This window comes from Musca autumnalis, unplaced genomic scaffold (genome assembly GCF_047663935.1).
Source record: "Musca autumnalis isolate F117 unplaced genomic scaffold, ASM4766393v1 scaffold_3, whole genome shotgun sequence".
Lineage (NCBI taxonomy): Eukaryota > Metazoa > Arthropoda > Insecta > Diptera > Muscidae > Musca > Musca autumnalis.
This window is the reverse complement of record NW_027411866.1, coordinates 167,543,290-167,563,457: the sequence shown is the minus strand read 5'-3', so window position 1 is coordinate 167,563,457 and position 20,168 is coordinate 167,543,290. Positions and strand designations below refer to the sequence as shown.

The 20,168-nt window shown below is 35.4% G+C and overlaps 1 protein-coding gene across 1 annotated transcript; it reads left to right on the top strand.

The window, feature by feature from the left end:
• Positions 1-9,577: 9,577 nt before the first annotated feature.
• Positions 9,578-20,138, top strand: LOC141398075 (uncharacterized). Its single transcript, XM_073975244.1, has 2 exons — positions 9,578-11,063; positions 18,322-20,138. The coding sequence occupies exon 2, from the start codon at positions 18,324-18,326 to the stop codon at positions 19,350-19,352; it is 1,029 nt and encodes a 342-aa protein (XP_073831345.1). The 5' UTR covers positions 9,578-11,063; positions 18,322-18,323; the 3' UTR covers positions 19,353-20,138.
• The last annotated feature ends 30 nt before the right edge of the window (positions 20,139-20,168 follow it).

The window sequence follows — 20,168 nt, the reverse complement described above, 5'->3', positions numbered from 1 at the left end:
CTTGTGCAGAGATTTCGTCCGAATTCGGTACGATCTCGGCAAAAATTGTTTAGTGGGTAATGCCTAATATCTAAAACCTTGAAAATTTGCAAAAGAGATGCTATTGGGATGTAGGTGATATACTAGGTGTATTTTTTGAAGACAAGAGTTTTTAAAATTTTACCATTTGTCTTTTGATAACACTATGCAACACTGAAAATGCAAACAACTTCTAGTATGGATTTTTTGAAAGTACATATTTAGACTACAAAAACCCTAGTTGGGTTTTGTAATGTCAGATCCATTTCGGATTTTATGGCCTCATATAAACCGGGCTAAGTCTACACTTTTTTGCATTTATCAGGCCTTTATCTCAGAAACGAAAAGGAATTTGGCCTTGCTGTCTTCAGCAATATGGTTGCCCTAAACTAGTAGAACTTATCTTTTGTAGAAACCGCATAAGAAAAACTCCATCTAGGGCATCAAAATCTATTAAATATAGAACATTTTACATAATTGCTGAAATTCTGGTCGGTATCGGCTAAACTACTGGGAGTTGAACCAAGTAATCTTTTGCAAAAATCTTCCAAATAAAGTTCTCAACAATTCTTTAGAACATTCTGAAACTCTAAAATGGTTACTTCACGTTGTTTCAGCGGTATTTTGCATCATATCTTTTACAACACGTATTTCAAACACAGTTCACACCAACAATTTATTCTCGCATTTCGGATTTCACTACATAATTGACATTTTTATTAAATCGTCGTTGAGAAATGTACTGAAAACAACGGGATAGAGGCATTTTACAGCAATGACATGTTCTGAAGAGTTGTGTATTACATTCCAGGGAATATTTTTCCAAAAGACAATATTCAGAAAAAATTAACGGTTTTGGAGATACGGTGCGAAATGTATAAAAATTGTGGTATTTTTGCATATATTTTGACATTTTAGGCAATAAATGTAGTTTTTCGAGTTCATTATTTCTCCAAATATTGTATTCTTGTCCTTATCTACAAATTTGCTTCAGAGGTCAGAAGAATATTCGCATTGGTTTCAGAGATATAGCCCCGAATTTCTTTAAAAAATCAATATTTAACCATGTTTAGATGGGGCCATAAAATCCGAGCTGGATCTGACACAACAAAACCCAACTAGGGTTTCTTGTCGTTTGGGTCTGTACTTTCAAAAAATCCTCAGTTCAAATTGTTTGCACAAGATCACCTTAAAAATGTTGCACAGTGTAATTATAAAATATTCCTATACTTATTGTCCGACGTTTTACATGTATTCCAATGGGTAATTAGAGTTATTCTCAATATTTTATTAAAGTCAAGAAGGCATCGAATAGCAGTTGGAAATAATTGTTTTCGTATCAACTTCATCTTACACAAATATAATAAAATATATTGTCGTATTGTATTGTTGTATATGATTTCAGAATGAAAATAAATTCTAAATCACAAAAAGAATTACGTTTTTTGTGTTTTTCCAAATTTTGAATTGCCGTTGAGTACTCAAGGACTGATACCTAGCGGTGAATTGAACATCCCTTCTTTCGGTCTGCTCTTTTTTTATAGTTTATTGTATAGGTAGAGTTATCGGATTTTTTGGTTTTTGAAAATTCAGAAAGTCATCGAAAAGAAGGTGGAGGTATTTGTATAAGTAACAACTTCTTCGCACCCTAAGAACATAAAGTTCCTGTTCATTTTAATCATAAAAATTATGATTTAAAAAAAAATTGTAAATTACTTGTGTATTGTAAAAAATAATGAATAACCATCAGGTACCACATGAGTGATCAAGTTTTTGAGTTTTAGTCTTATTGTATAATCTACGGAAAATTTCGCGAAAAACCCATTAAAATGGTGAAGGTAGTTTAATATTTTAAGACAAATGTTACATAGCGTATTTTTTTAACGTTGAGTGACAATAATTATACATAAATATACCAAGGCCAAAAAATATAAATAATTATACCCTCAGGATTTGTGCTAACGAGGGTATATACACTTTCGTACGGGCAAAATGTGCCTCATCGAAATAATGGTTTTAGACCCTAAGTATGTTTGGACGAAATCCGTTTCAGACAATTTGGAGTCGATTTAGCAATGTCCGTCCGTCTGTCCGTTTGTCTGGCTGGCTGAAACGCACGTAACTCTCGAACGGATCAACCGATTCGAATCAAATTTATGTATATTAATATCGGTCCACTCCTTCGGGTACCCACACAGAATTTCGGAAAAGTTCAGTTTAGGACCAGCTTTCGAAACGCTTTGATTTTTGTTGTAACAACAAAAACCCCTGTGACACCGTGTGTAGTGGTTGGAGCGCAACATAACTCTCGAACGGATTTGCCGATCCGGTCCAAAATTTGGCCTACGTAATATTTTGTTCAAACTTATTTAAGTTCGAAGATAAGCCATATCGGTCCACTCCTTCAGGCACCTTCCCCCACCTAGGTTCAAAAATGGTCGCAAAAAATGTGGCCACGATAACTCTTGAAGGGATAGACCGATTTGGGCCATATTATCCTACCAAGTATAGATCAAGTTCGAATATGGACTATATTTGTCCATTCCTTCGGGTACCACCCACACAAAATTTCTGACAAGTTCACTTTAAGACCTGCTCTCGAATCAATGATTTTTGTTGAAGCAAATTGCATTCACTTACCCCCTTTGCGATGGTAAAATTTTTTGAGGCAAGTAAATATTTCCTGAGAAAATAGCCCGAATGTTGTAAAAATCCCTATCGCACCATGAGTAGTGGCTGGAGCGCACTATAGCACTCGCACTGGTCAACCGATTTGGCCGAAAATTTAGCCATCGACATATTTTGTCTAAATTTAGTTTCAGTTCGAAGATGGGCAAAACCGGTCCAAAAATTCCCGCACTTCCCCCCAAAATTTAAAAAAAATGTCTCTAATATGGTATACACGATACAGTTCCTTGAACGAGGTAACCAATTTGGTCCAAACTTTGGATCTTCTAATATTTTGTCTACATTTATCTTAATTTCCAAAAATGGCCCATATTGGTTCTCTCCTTAAGGTACCTTCCCTGCAAAAGTTCAACATTTTTGTTTAAGTGCAGTTTAGGGTCTGTTCGAAGATCATTTGGAAATGTATACCGATGCTATCGAGAGATTTTGGGAGTCATATGTTTTCGATAGATATCGCAGACCTCCACTTTCATAATGGACTATTCCTTCAAGTACCTCCTCCGCAACACTTTTGAACTTTAATCCTAATCCACATTTTTGTCTGTAAGTTCAAATGTTTAAAAAGGGCCTCAAAATTCTGAAAAGACCCTAAATACATTCGATCTATCCGTAGATGAAAATTGCAATTTACATAGGCTGAGGGTATATCTCTGTCGGCAAAGCCGACTGATATTTTTTTACTTGTTTTTTATAAAATAAATAAATGTTTTCATATTTACTGGTTTAATATAAATGTGGCTACTATTGTGTTTTATTTATACTATCTTCACTCTTTTTGTATACCCTACACCACCTTATGGTAAGGGGTATTATGTATTTGTGGGATATACATAGAATCACTTTCTGAGTCGATTTACGCATGTCCGTCTGTCCATGTATTTTTTTAAAAAAAGTACAGGTCGCATTTATTTTCCCATTCGCATGAAAATTGGGGAAGTTAGTGTTTTTGGCCAAAGGACGAACGCTATTTATTTTGGTAAAAATCGGTTAAGATTTGGATAAAGCCCCCATATATATCTTCGCCCGATTTACGGCATTTCGTGCACGAAACACGCTATATATGTCTAGAAATAAGTATGCCAAATTATATAGAAATCGGTTCAAATTTGGATATAGCTCCCATATATATTCTCGGCCGATTTTTGGTATTTGATGCACGAAACGCGCTATATATGTCCGATTTCAATAAAATTTGGAATGTTTGCCGGGATTTGGCCTAGAAATATATATTTTAGGCAGATTTAAGGTATTTGATGCCCGAAACGCGCTATACTTGTCCGATTTCAATGAAATTTGGAATGTGTGACGGTGGTTAGTCTAGAAATAACTGTGCCAAATCATATCGAAATCGGTTCAGATTTGGATATAGCTCCCATATATTTTTTCGGCCGATTTGAGGTATTTGATGCACGAAACACGCTATATATGTCCAATTTTGATGAAATTTGGACTATGTGACAGAATTTGGTCTACAAATAAATGTGAAAAAGTATATCGAAATCTGTTCTGATTTGGATTTAGCTCCCATATATATTTTACATATTCACAGTGGTGTAGGGTATTATATAGTCGGCCCCGCCCGACTTTAATCCTTTCCTTACTGGTTATGGTTGTATTTTTGTGCTCATACCATTCATATTGCGTATATATTTTCTTTATAAAAACCACTTTTAAGGTACATTATGGTGTACACTACGTGGTTTTTTTTAATGTACGCGCAACCTTTATGACGAACGTGTGCAACCAATTCGGTTGGGTACGTGGTTGTTACATTACAAATAGTACATAACACTCTTACCGCAAAAAAAAACAACATTAATTGGCTTTTCAGTAGAATAAATCATTTTTATTTAAATTTTAAATATTCAATGAGAATGTTACATAAAACTACTACAAAATTTGTTTTTGTTTTTTTTTTTTTTTTTTTTAATTTCCATATAATGTCAAATATATTCAATCATATCCCAAAAATCTTAAGTTAAAAAGTAGTAGTACGTACGTATGTAAACTTATTGAGTATCAGCAATAGTTTAAGTTTAGAAAGTAATGAAGAGGCAATTTTTTCTGTCTTTACTTTTTTTTTAATTCATATATGTAAATTTACGAATACATACATATATACTAAATTATAGTTATTTGTTGCAATTTAGGTAAACAAGTCGGTAAATATTTATATGTATGTATAAAGAATTAAGTTAGTGACTTAACATAAGACATCTGACACAGATATATGACTTAGTTGTACATTTAATATAACATTGGCTTCATATATATGTATATATATTTTTCTTGTTTTTCTTATTTTTTTTATATTATATTCTCTTTTTTTCTTAACTCTTACTATTAGAAATGTATGTATATGTTTTTGTGTAAATATATGCTATGCAGCTTTCTTTAAAGTTAGATAAATGTATTTATTATTATGGTATTACCTTCTTGGAATAAAAAACCTTGTATTTGGTTTTTGGAGTTTCTTTGTAAAGCATTTGTATTTATGTGCTTGCTTATTTGTTTTCTTTCTTTATTTCTCTGTATTGTGTGTAAACAAGTGGTTTTTTTATATTTGTATGGATTTTATTTTTTTCTTTCAATAACATAGTTTCAATAACAATTCATAAAATATTTATCTTTTCTTTGCCAACAACAATAACATCTTCATCGTCATCACAATATTGTACTTTTTGTTTTGCAAATATTCGGTAGTTAACACAGATTTAATTTTTTGCACTTTTCATTGCTGTTACATTAGTATTCTGGTTTCAAAGAATTTCAAAATCTTGCATTCCCATTAGCAAATAATAATTATATCAAATTACTTTTTTAGAGGCTGGTAATATTGGCGTTATTGTTCGTTTATTTTGCTTTTAAATACATATTTCTTGACGTGTGTTTCATATTTTTTATGTTGGAAATTATTACTTTCTATTTATATTACTTTATTTCTGTCCAAAAACATTATTTTGATTATTATGATTATGGTGTTGTTGCCAATTGAATCATAAAATTTAGATATAAGATTGTTTTGTTTTGACAAAAATAAAATACTTACTATTAAAATTCATTTTTGAGAAAATAATGATGACATGGAAGTATTTTGACAAAATTGTTTTGGAAGTTTTATCTCTTTATCTAATAAAGGTTTAATAACTGAAAATAATTCAGGAAGTCGAACCATTAAACCATCATTCGCTGACTGATTTTGTAAAAATTAACTAAATGAATTAGAATAACCTATGTTATGGCCGTGTTTTAACAATTTCATTTTCGCTGGGCTGATAAAAATAAATAGAGTTACACTTCGAAAATCATTGTATTTCATTAATACACATAGATAAGTTCAAGAGCTACATTAGGGTTATGTCTTTTTTTTTCACAAAAATTTCATGTACCGAGAATGAATGAATTTTGCCTATTTATGACGAAGATAACTTATATTCCGTTGAAATAACGAAAAATCTTCTGCACAATCTCTTTTTCTTCTGCTCGATAACTCTTGAAGGGAGTAACCTTAAATAAAGTTCCAATATGGGTTCAATCGGTTCATTCCTTGGGGTACCTCCCTCACAAAATTTCAAAAAACAAATTTCAGTTTAGGAGCTGCTCTCTACTCGCTTTGATTTTTGCTGTAACAACTTGTATTCACCGCCCCCATACGACGGTAAAAGTTTCATCTGGGGCAAGTCCATACTTCCTGAGCCAATAGCCTGAAAAGTGCAACAAACCGTTGACACCATGTTTAGTGGTTGGAGCGCAAGATAACTCTTGAACGGATCTGCAGACTCGGTTCAAAATTTGGCCTTCCTCATATTTTGTCCAAACTTAGTATAAGTTCGAAGATAAGCCATATCGGTCCACACCTTCAGATACCTATCCCACAAATGTTCAAAAATGTTAGGGAAAATTGTGCGCGCGATAACTCTTGAAGGGAGTGACCGATTTTGTCCATACTTTACATATCCTAATATATCTACCATATGTATAACAGGTTTGAATATGAACTATATTTGTGCACTCCTTAGGGTACCTCCTATACAAAATTTCGTATAAATTCACTTTAAGACCTGCTCTCGAATCACTTTGATTTCTGTTGAAACAACTTTCATTCGCTTTCATTACGACGGTAATTGCTTTTTCAGGGGCAAGTCCACACTTCTTGAGAAAACCGTCTAAAAGGTGTCCAAACTTTTACTATTGTAATTGAGGCGGCGAATGCAAGTTTCTTCAACAAAAATCAAAGTGATTCGATATTAGGTCTTAAAGTGAACTTATCCGAAATTTTATGTGGGAGGTACCGGATGGAGTAGACAAATATAGTCCATATTTAAACCTGATCTATATCTGGTAGATATATTAAGATGTGTAAAGTATGGATCAATTCGGCCACTCCCTTCAAGAGTTACCGTACGAAAAATGTTTCCGAATATTTTTGAACTTTTGTGGGGGAGGTTCCTGAAGGAGTGGACCGATATGGCTAATCTTCGAACTTAAACTATGTTTGGACAAAATATTACCAATGCGAAATCGGCAGATCCGTTCTAGAGTTATCTTGCGCTCCAATCACCTCACACGGTGTCATAGGGTTTTTTTTTGCAACTTTCATGCTATTTTCTCAGGAAGTATGGACTTGCCGCTAATGAAACTTGTACCGTCGTATGGGGGGCAGTGAATACAAGTTGCTAAAACAAAAATCAAAGCGATTCGAGAGATGGCCCTAAACTGAACTTTTCCGAAGGAGTGGACCGATTGGGTCCATATTAATACCTTATCTAAGTTTTGTACAAATTTCACGATGTGCAAAGTATGGACCAAATCGGTTACTCCCTTCAAGAGTTATCGTGCGCACAAATTTTCCGAACATTTTCGAACTTTTGTGTGGGAGGTACCGGAAGGAGTGGACCGATATAACCCATCTTCGAACTTAAACTAAGTTTGGGCAAAATATTACGAAAGCCAAAATTTGCGCTCCAGCCAGCCAGACAGACAGACGGACGGACATTGCTCAATCGACTCCAAATTGTCTGAAACACTATTCGTCCAAACATACTTGGGGTCTAAAACCATTATTTCGATGAGGCACATTTTGCCCGTATGAAAATGTATATACCCTCGTTAGCATAAATGCTGAGGGTATACGAGTAAGAAGCTCAAAATAAAGCACGATCAAATTTATAAAAGGCAAAAATGGCAGCATACTGAGGGATGAAACAAAAATAATGGACAGATGGAAGGAGTACTTTGAAGAACTTCTGAATGGAGAAAGTGTAGCCAGGGAACACAATACAACACATACAGTAGAAGAAATAACAATGGAAGAACTGAAAGTGAAACTTGGAAAGGCTGCAGGGCATGATGGAATAGCTCCTGAAATGCTTAAATATATGGGAGAGATGGGTAAGAACAACACATACAGTAGAAGAAATAACAATGGAAGAACTGAAAGTGAAACTTGGAAAGGCTGCAGACATGATGGAATAGCTACTGAAATGCTGAAATATATGGGAGAGATTGTTTTTAGAAGAACTGAAAGTGAAACTTGAAAAGGCTGCAGGGCATGATGGAATAGCTCCTGAAATGCTGAAATATATGGGAGAGATGGGTAAGAACAGCACATACAGTAGAAGAAATAAAAATGGAAGAACTCAATGAAGAACTCAACAATGGAAGAACTGAAAGTGAAACTTGGAAAGGCTGCAGACATGATGGAATAGCTACTGAAGTGCTGAAATATATGGGAGAGATTGTTTTTAGAAGAACTGAAACTTAAACTTGGAAAGGCGGCAGGGCATGATGGAATAGCTCCTGAAATGCTGAGCATAATAAAAACCGGCTGGAATTTCACTTTTAAGTGTTCCGGGAAATTTCAATTCCCGGATACTAACAAAACGACTCCGAGAACGCGTGGAACATCTACTAGAAGACGAAGAATGCGGATGTAGACCAAACCGTGGAACAACAGATGCTATATTTACCGTACAGCAAATAGTGGAAAAGTCAATAGAGTACAATAAAGAATTACGGGTGTGTTTTATAGACCTGGAAAAGGCATTTGATAGCGTCAGATGGGAAGAAATTTGGACCGCACTAAGGAAAAAGGATGTCGGTGAAAAGCTTTTAATAAGAATAAGAAGATTTTATAAAAACTGCAGGAATTATGTCAGAGTAAGCAACTCAAAATCAAGAGAATTCTGCAACATTACCGGTGTAAAACAAGACGACATATTGAGCCGATACCTCTTCATCACAATTATGGACGACATTCTTAAAGAAAAAAACTTCATCAAGAAAAGAGAAGTAACTGCAAAAACTAAACCAAACTACACTGACCTATTCATGCGAGACTTGGGCACACACCAAAAGAAGGCAAAGTCGCATTCAAGCTTCAGAAATTTGGTATCTAAGAATAAAACGACGAGATACAGAATACGAAACGAAACAATAAGAAGCAGTCTGAATATCATGCCTCTGAATGACCGAATTGAGGAACAAAAATTGAGATGGTTTGGTCATGTCGTAAGAATGCCAGCAGACAGACTTCCTGGACAAGTGATGGAAGCAAGGTGCGAAGGTGGAAGGCCTAGAGGCAAAAGACGGATGACATGGGAGGAATCACTGTCCGTTCCATTTAGTAAAAAACGTAGATCCGGAGAACGCAAAAAATATGACCACAGATAGAGACAGATGGAAAACCCTTTGCAAAACACCCCACACTGAAAGGTAGACGGGGTTGGATTAAGTATGTAATTAGTAATCCAGCTTGGACAAATTTATAAACTTTATTTGTAATACATAGTATTTAAATTAATAAATTAGTACAGATGGATCTAAAACAATTCTTAAATAGGTAAGAGAAAATATATAACTTTGAAAATATATAACTTTGAAAATAAAACAATATGTATAAAAGGTAGATAGTGTACATGAATGTCCAAAAATTTTATTATAAAGGTGTGCTATTTTGTTGCCCATTAAGTGTGCTATTTATTTGGTACACTACTGTAGCATAGCGGTATGCTTTTAGTACATACACACATACCTACAAGCAAGCGAGAACATAATTTGTATATTTTGCCATTTCTGTTTCTGCATTTCCAAAACCATTGGAATGCAAAACAGGTTTTATGTGACGATGCAAAACAGAAGAAAGTCAATCGAAGTTTGAGCATCAAAACGATCAACACGCACCACCCCCGTCGTGACGAAGTGAGAAGTACAAAAGTGTTAACTTACAAAATATTATAATTAAAACATTAAAGTGAATTTGCATAAAAATCAAATCCTAATAATCGAATGTGTATAAACAATATTGTAATTATAATTTTATACCTGAAACAAAAACATATAATACTTACCGTGTTAAAAACATACATATACCTGAATAGTACAAAAAACCATAAAATACTTACCTTGTGAATTTCCTTATACTTACCTTTGTACATAAACCTGCTACTTACCTTTGATACATACCTAAATACTTACCTTTTTTGAAACACACGAAAAACCTGTGAAAAGAAAAATATTTATACTTACCTTGAAAACCAAATCCTAAATACTTATCTGTGAACACCTAAATGCAAAAGAAACCCATTGTAAATACTTACCTTGAAAATCTATCAAAATTATCAATAAAGTTGAATTAAAAGTTGAACAAAAAAAAACATAAAATCTTTTCTATGGAAAAAAGTGAAAAAAGGTAAAGTGCTAAACATTTGGTCCTAGTCGAGCCGGATATGTGTGGTTAAGAAAAATCTTAACATTTTCAAAAAACAAATACAACATAAAAGTGGAATTTTTTGGAAGAGTTTTTTACAACAACAAAATTGTGAAACTAGTGACATTGAAAAATTACAACAACAAACGCAGTGAACAAAATTGAAAAAAAAAAATAAAGTTTGTAAAGAGAACAACATAAGAAGCAAAACAGTGACAATTTGTGGAAACTTAAAACAAAACAAATACAGTGGAACGCAGACAGTGGAATATTACAGTGGGACGTGGAAAAAGTGATTAAACAAAAAAATTATTTTACAAGAAAGAAAAAATTAAAATTAAATTTGTTTTAAAAATACTAAACAAAAAAGTTCACATACAAAAACATAAATATCAAAAAAAAAAAAACCCAAATTACATTGAAACAAAAGTGAACATTTAAACATTAAAACATACAATTTCTACAACACACAACAATATCTACAAAACAAACCAATATAAACTAAACGCGAATACGGTGACGCGTAACAAAACAACAACAAACAATCAGTTGGAGAGTTGGAGCTGAGGATTTGGAAAGGCGGACAGACGGACAAAAGGTTAAAACCCCCCCATATACTTACCTAGACCCTATAACCAAACAGAGCAAAGTGAGTACAAATAAGTTTTTTGATTTGGAGCGTGGCATCAAAAAAGGAACACAGGGTACGGCGAATTTTGACTCCCGACACTGTCCCTTTATACGATAACTCGCTATTACATCACAAATTGACACCTTTGGATACAAAGACCCAAGTTTTTTTACATAACCCTAGAAAAGCGGACTGAAGTTGACCCAGCGAAAGTGGGAACACACATATACGTCCACACATACACACACAAACACATACAACCTAGTGAAATTTGGGATTTTGTAACAAAGATTTTTCAATTTATCCACATAAATTTCTAAAAAGGTAAATTTTTGTGTAAATTTGGTTAGATCATTTTGTGGAAATCTAACAATTTACAAATACATGCACAGTTCAAGCATAACATAGTGGAATTTTTGGAAAATTCTCTCAATTTTGGAAATTTTCTCATGCATTTTTAAATACAAGAAGAAAAAGAGAAATTTTGTGGAAAAATTGGAAAGTTTAGTGAGAGACTTGTGGAAAGTCGACCTTTTCGCTCATACATATTTGTCCGTCCGTTCAATAATTTGGAAATTTTGGAAGTCTGACCCGATATATATTTTGGAAAATCATCAGTCACTTGGAAACCATATTATTTTTGGAAGCTAAATAATTTCTGTCGGTTATTGACCCAAAAACACATACAACACACACAATTTATGGGAAAATAACCTGAAATTACTAACATAAAAATTACAAACGTTTACAAAAATTTTGGAAAAAATCTTATACGGCGACATACACACAAACAACAATATTAAACAATTTATACATAAGCGCCATATTGATTTCCCAATACATCCATTTTGGGAAAAATTGGAAAAAAAACATTTTGCGCCTTTTACGTACATAAGCATAAGCGTTTGGTGGACAAGCGCCCAAAAATTTGAGGTTAACTAACCTAAACATTCGACACTTTAAACTTTTTCTTATCTTATGAAAATTTATATAACTTTTGATACTCATACATTTTTACAGCATCTTTGAAATTTTTTGGATGAAAATTTTTGATTTAGACACAAAATATTTTTGTCTTTTTTGCAAATAAGCAATATTTTGTTGAAAAAATTTTTGATTTTAAATTAATTAATTTTTAATTTTAAACCAGTTTGAAACAACAATACGACATTCTAAAGCATTTTTCGCTAACAATTTGGATTTTTTGGACCCAAAATAATTCACCTTTGAAATTGTTTGCTGGGATTTTGCTCTGGCTTGACTCGTTTCTTTACTAAGACATTTTTGTTTCCACCCAAAACCAATTATTATTGGAAAAAACAAAAAATTTTCGTCTGTGTTTAAAGCGAAATCATTCTCTCAACAATTTATTTACAAAAGCGTCACTAAAATAGTTGTGGATTTAGACAATTATTCAAAAAACAACTGCGTACAAAAAATCATTTCACTTTTTCTGATAAAATTTGCTGTTTAACTAGGGTTTTATTACAACCTTGTTATTTCTGCAATTTGCTGTTCTTTGGGACTTTTTTTCTGGATAACCCAACACACATTTTTCTTCGACTTATTTTTGGAAATTTTTTTCGGATTTTGATTGAAATTTTTCGACCTTTCAAAACTTTTTCTTGCGTTCTTTGAATGAAAATATTTGGCATCAAATAATTTTAATTCTCTGTACTCACATTGGAGAAAACATTTATCGTACTCCACAAAACATTTACTCTACTCTACAAAATATCCAGTTGTCGTGAATTTATTTGGGAATTAACATCAAAATTTTGCTAAGACAAAATTTTCTGACTCTGTTTTTTACCCAATAACAAAAAGGTTTGACCCTTTGATTGGACTACTTTGTCATTTCTTGCGACTCAGCAAATTTGTTCTAAAGTCAGATCTAATTTACAAAGAAAGATGGCCAAACTTAATCGTGAAAAATTTGTTAACTGTCTTAATGATTTAAAAGATTATGCAGCGATTTTAAGTATAGCGAACACCGAAGATGATATTCATAGATTAGAGGCATCAAGAGTTCAGCTAGATTCGGTTTATGACCATGTAAAAAGAGCGTATGAAGAATGCAGGGATCATGTCCCAGGGGAAGGTGAAAAGGAAATTGACAAAAATAAGCTAAGAACTCATTATCTAGAAGCCATTGACATTTACAAAAATGCTGTAGGAGCGATTAATGGGCAAATTCAGTTAGTTAAGCAGAAACAAGCCGAAGAAAAAGTTAAAAGAGAATCTCAAATGACGCAAAAACTCAATACTGAAGTAGAATTTACACCTGTTTCAAGACTTCCCCCATGTGACACAGACACATTCAGTGGAGGTTACAGCGAGTGGCCTACGTTCCGAGACCTCTTTACAGCGATATATATTAAAAATTCAAAACTAAGTAAAGTTGAAAAACTCTTCCATTTGACCCAGAAAACAACAGGAGAAGCTAGAGAGATAGTCAGTCATGTCCCACTTACAAACGATGGCTTTGAGTTAGCGTGGAAGAATCTCACTGAGCGATATGAAAACAGAAGGATGCAGGTCAACGAGCAAATCAAAATTCTTTTCAATTTACCCCATATAGCGTTTGATTCAAGTAACACAATTCAAAAACTTCAACGTACCATTAATAGTTGTATTCAGACTCTTGAGACTCTAGAAGTTGATGTAAAGGGTTGGGATCCTATCCTTATTTATCTTTGCTCCTCAAAACTACCTCGATCTTTTCTAGAGGAATTTGAAAACTCTTTGCACGACAGCAAAACTTTGCCCACCTGGGAGCAGGTAAACAAATATTTGACCCATAAATTCAAGACATTAGAATCTGTAGGAAATATTAAGCCTACAAGTACAAAATACAATCAACAAAAAACTGATTTTAGTAAAAAATCAAAATTTGCAAACAGTTTCCATACCAATACTTGGCCAAATTCACAAAATAAGGGGGGTTCGGTGAATAAACAAACTTCGAATCAACAACAAAAGACTCAAAATACGCAAAATTGTCCACTTTGCAAAGCAAATCATTTTATTAGAGATTGTTCTCAGTTCCTAGGAAAGTCAGTAAATGATAGAATTCATTTAGTCAAGATCTCACACCTTTGTTACAATTGTCTTTCGTCTAATCACGGCGTCAAAGAATGTAAAAGTCGGTTTGGTTGTCGTACTTGCAATATGAGACACCATTCCATGTTACATAAGGGAACAGACACCCAACAACAAACCCAGAATTACAACTTAGAAAGAGATGAAGTGCGCCCTAGTACTAGTGCTTCAGCTCTCACAACCACAATACAGTCCACAGAACCACAAAACGTTACAACCTTGACTCTACAAGAGCATAGAGTTTTCGAACATAACCCTAGTGCAACTTTGCTTTTCACTGCTATAGTACAGGTCGAAAATAGAGGACAATCATATGATGCCAGAGCAATTATTGACCCTGGATCACAATCTACTTTTATCTCTGAAAAACTTCGAAACAAATTAAAATTGCCTACCAAGAAAAACCTTGTTCATGTTACAGGACTTAGCCAAATCGTCTCAGAAACTTCTACAAAATCTTGTCTTTTCACTTTGCGTTCTCGTTTAGACCCTAGCTTTGAATTAGATGTATGGGCACCAGTTTTGAAGACCCTTCCGTCTAATTTGCCTTCACAAAATATTGAAAAGAGTAAACTTACAGATATTATTGGTCTTAACTTAGCAGACCCGAAATTCCACATAAGTCAACCTGTCGATCTTCTCATAGGAATGGATATAGGACCCTTAATCTTCGAAATAGGGACTCCCATAAAATCTTTTGGCTCATTCTTAGCGCAAAAAACAGTATTCGGTTGGATAGTAGGCGGTCCAATACCCGAAACCACTAGAAATCCACATAACATTTCTTTGTTTAACACCACTTCAATCGAAAAGATTATTACACGTTTTTGGGAGGTGGAAGAGCCCCCAAAAAGAGTTTTGAGGTCAGAAGAAGACTCATTCTGCGAACAAAACTACCTAGAAACAACAAAACGAAATAAAGATGGGAGGTATATTGTTACCCTGCCCTTTAAAAATTGTGAGGAGCTCGGCAATTCTCGTAATATAGCCCTCGCACAGTTTTATAGAATGGAGAAAAAACTTTCAAAGACTCCAGAAATCAAAGACTCATATGACAAAGCGATATTAGAATACTTAGAGCTGGGACATATGAGAAAACTTTCACGTGAGGAAATAGATCAGACCCCAAATTACTATCTGCCGCACCATGCGGTGATTAAACCAGATCGATTGACTACTAAACTTAGGGTAGTATTCAATGCGTCAAGCCCCACGTCAAATAGAAGAAGCCTCAACGATAATCTTTTCGCTGGACCCATACTTCAGCAAGATCTTGTTTTGCAAATATTAAAATGGAGGTTCTTCAAATATGTTTACAATGCCGATGTTACACAAATGTATCGTCAGATTCTATTGGATAGAAATCACACTCGTTATCAACGAATTCTTTTTAGGAAATCTCTTTCTGACCCAGTCGAAGATTATGAGCTTTTGACGGTCACTTTCGGAGTGAACTGTGCTCCATTTTTAGCACTCCGTACTCTCATGAAATTAGCAGAAGACATAAAAGATATATACCCTAGAGCTGCTTCAGTTATTTTACAAAACTTATATGTTGATGACGTCCTAGCGGGAGGTCATTCCATACAAGAAGCGTTAGACTCTCGCAAAGAATTAATTTCTGCCTTTGATTCTGCAGGTTTTCAACTTAGAAAATGGACTTCAAATGAGCCCAAAATAATTAAAGACCTGCCAAGTGATCACCTTTTGCCTCTCAATTGGCTAGATCTGTCTGAAAATGATTCTACCAAGACTCTAGGTATCAGATGGAATATTTCGGGGGATAGTTTTTCAATCCCATCGCCTTCTATAGAAAACAAGATTAACTATACAAAACGGGAAGTTCTATCTACGATTGCCAAATTGTTTGACCCATGTGGTTGGTTAGCTCCAGTAATAGTAGTAGCCAAATTAATCATGCAACAAATTTGGTTAGACAAAATAGACTGGGATGACGCTCTCAAACCCATGACACTATTAAATTGGCAAAACTTTGTTAAAAATACTTTCTCAATTGACACTATCACTATTCCAAGATGGATTAAGTACACACCAACTAATCAAATTGAGATTCATGGATTCTGCGACGCGTCAGAGAGCGCGTATGGCGCGGCCCTCTACATTCGGGTAGAAAATCCCAATAAAAGTGTTGACACATTTCTCCTAGCAGCAAAAACCAGGGTCGCACCGATTAAAAAGATTTCCTTGCCACGACTTGAGCTTTGCGGAGCTGTACTTCTCTCTAAATTGGCCTCTACAATAATATCAAATCTTCAGATGTCGAATATTGAATCTTATTATTGGACAGACTCCACAATCGTTTTAGCTTGGCTTAAAAAACCACCGTGCCATTGGAGTACCTTTGTAGGTAACAGAATTTCAGAAATTATTGAAAATGTTGGTAATGATCGATGGCGTCATGTTGACTCTGAGGCGAATCCCGCTGATGTAGCAAGTCGCGGATGTTCACCGATCGATTTGAAAACACATAATCTATGGTGGCATGGACCCCAGTGGTTAAAATACCAAAAATCTAGTTGGCCCTCAAATAATATTCCGTTAGATACGAACTTAGAAGAGAAATCAGCTAAGGTTCTCACCCTTACAACCATTACTGATGATGCCAGACAAGAACTTTTAAAGAAAGACCCTTTGGTAAATTTCTCAAAGTTAAACAGAGTATATCGAGCATATGCATGTGCTATGCGATACTACAAAAAACACTTACGAGCTTGTCCCGATTACTCCCTTGAAGAGATTCAACAGGCTAAACGTCTAGTTATCATGGTAACCCAAAAATATTATTTTGAAAACGAGTACAAGCTATTGCAAAGAAAATCTAAACTTCCATCTAGTAGCGGTCTTGTTTCTTTAAATCCGTATCTTGACTCAAATGGCCTTATTAGAGCAAATGGTCGCCTTGTTCAATCACCTGCCTTAACAGAAAATGAAAGGCATCCCATCTTGTTACCATATATGTCCAAGTTATCGCAACTCCTAGTAGAATTTACACACCAAATAACTATGCATGGTGGAAATCAGCTCATGACTCGAGTCCTACGTTCAGAGTTCTGGATATTCAAACTGAAAGTTCTAGTAAAAAAGACCATTCATAACTGCAAAATTTGCACATTGTATAAGAAACACAGTCAAAATCAAATCATGGCTTCTCTTCCGCCGGAGAGGACTTCTCTAACACGACCCTTTTACAATACTGGGGTGGACTTTGCCGGCCCTTTCAATATCAAAAACTTTACTGGTAGAGCGTGTTTAATAACGAAGGGTTACGTATGCGTTTTTATTTGTTTCGCCACCAAGGCAATCCACCTAGAAGTAACTAGCGATCTTTCGACGCAATCATTCTTAGCTGCCTTCACTCGATTTATAGGTCGTAGAGGTTGTCCGGCGTGTGTATACTCCGATAACGGCACCAATTTTGTCGGTGCATCTGAATTACTCAAAAAAGATAGAGCAGAATTTATGAAAAATCTTAGTTCACAAGCTATTACCCAAAATTCTCATCAAAACTTAGAGTGGAAGTTTATACCTCCTGGCGCTCCCCACATGGGTGGATTGTGGGAGGCCGGTGTTAAGTCCTTTAAGACTCATTTACGTAAAAGCTTTCCAAATCTTAATTTTACTTTCGAAGAATTCACTACAATATTAATTCGTATTGAGGCTTGTCTGAATTCAAGACCCTTGAGTCCAGCCAGTGACGACCCTAACGACATAGCTCCCTTAACACCAGCTCATTTTCTCATTGGGGCACCGATGTTAGAGCCAGCAGAACCGGATATTTCCGATTCCGACCTTTCATATGTTAATCGCTGGAAGCGACTTAAAATAATTTCACAACATTTTTGCCATAGATGGAAACATGAATACTTAACAGAACTTCATAGAAGACATAAATGGAAATACCAGAAAGACAATTTAAAAGAAGGCGATCTTGTGGTCGTGAAAGATGATCGCTTGTCGCCAACGGAGTGGAAGTTGGGGCGAATTGTTAAGACATATAAGGGGGTGGACGATAACATTAGAGTGGTAGACATCAAAACTTCGCTTGGCATCTCTAGTCGACCCATAACCAAAGTTGTCAAGCTATTTACCGACTGACTAGTCGGACCCTCTTTTCTTAAAAAACTTGGTACTCCTCTCTCTCTTTTAATTACAGATATGGCTGCCTACCTCCCACACAATAATTGGGACGAAGAAGAGGAGGAAAGACCCCCAAACAGGCGACAACAACAAAATCGCCCACCACAACCAGAGCAACCTCAACAACAGCCAATCCATCAACAACATCAACCACGTCAACAACAGCAGCGTCAGCATCAACAACAGCAGCGTCAGCATCAACAACAGCCACAACCAGAACAGCCACAAAGACGACCACAATCAAGAAGCCGATCGGGTCAGCGAGAAGAAAGAAGGGATCGGCCGAGTTTCTGGCAATATGCCTGCGGGCTCTGCCAGGACGATCACGCAATCGTAACATGCCCCAGGTTTAGAGAGCAGTCTGCTTTTCAGAGGTACGAAACCGTTGAACGGAGAGGGTACTGTCGGAACTGTTTGGCCCGTAGTCATCTGGCACCGGATTGCACCAGTTTGACGAGCTGCAGAAGGTGCGACCACCGACACCACACCTTATTACATGGGGCCCCACAGTTAGATAATACCTTACAACCAGCTCCCATTGTGGTGCCTTCATTCTCTTGGGATTTGGTGTTCGTCCCCACAGCCCTTGTGCGTGTCTCAGCCGACAGTGTAGATACTTGGAAGACTGTACGAGCACTCATTTGTCAGTCGGCCACGATGTCCAGAATGGCCTATTCAACGTTCCAAAGGCTTGGTCTCAGATCGATAATATATCAGAGTCGCCGATTTGCTACCTTCAAGATTATGGCCAGGAACATAAACGGCACGTGGGCTTTAAAAGTAAACGCCCTTATTACCGATGAATTGCCACGCAGACCCTATTCCGACCCTTTGTTAGAAGACCCTACAGGCTACTTTGCGCCGCAAGCTCTCGCTGACCCCGATCCTCGCAGCAACATTCCCATTGATTTAGAGTTGGGAGCCGATACATTCTCTGCGATTCACCAGGAGGGCTGTACACCGGCTGGCATTGGAGATGTGAAGGCGTTCAACACAAAATTAGGCTATGTATTTTCAGGCCCAATTAAAAATATGCCTACTAATTAAACTCTTTTATTCACAGATATCACGGCGGGGGAGGCATGTACATGAATGTCCAAAAATTTTATTATAAAGGTGTGCTATTTTGTTGCCCATTAAGTGTGCTATTTATTTGGTACACTACTGTAGCATAGCGGTATGCTTTTAGTACATACACACATACCTACAAGCAAGCGAGAACATAATTTGTATATTTTGCCATTTCTGTTTCTGCATTTCCAAAACCATTGGAATGCAAAACAGGTTTTATGTGACGATGCAAAACAGAAGAAAGTCAATCGAAGTTTGAGCATCAAAACGATCAACACGCACCACCCCCGTCGTGACGAAGTGAGAAGTACAAAAGTGTTAACTTACAAAATATTATAATTAAAACATTAAAGTGAATTTGCATAAAAATCAAATCCTAATAATCGAATGTGTATAAACAATATTGTAATTATAATTTTATACCTGAAACAAAAACATATAATACTTACCGTGTTAAAAACATACATATACCTGAATAGTACAAAAAACCATAAAATACTTACCTTGTGAATTTCCTTATACTTACCTTTGTACATAAACCTGCTACTTACCTTTGATACATACCTAAATACTTACCTTTTTTGAAACACACGAAAAACCTGTGAAAAGAAAAATATTTATACTTACCTTGAAAACCAAATCCTAAATACTTATCTGTGAACACCTAAATGCAAAAGAAACCCATTGTAAATACTTACCTTGAAAATCTATCAAAATTATCAATAAAGTTGAATTAAAAGTTGAACAAAAAAAAACATAAAATCTTTTCTATGGAAAAAAGTGAAAAAAGGT

Coding starts and splice junctions, on each gene's coding strand:
- LOC141398075 (XM_073975244.1), top strand. CDS start 18,324: ATGGCTGCCTACCTCCCACACAATAATTGGGACGAAGAAGAGGAGGAA.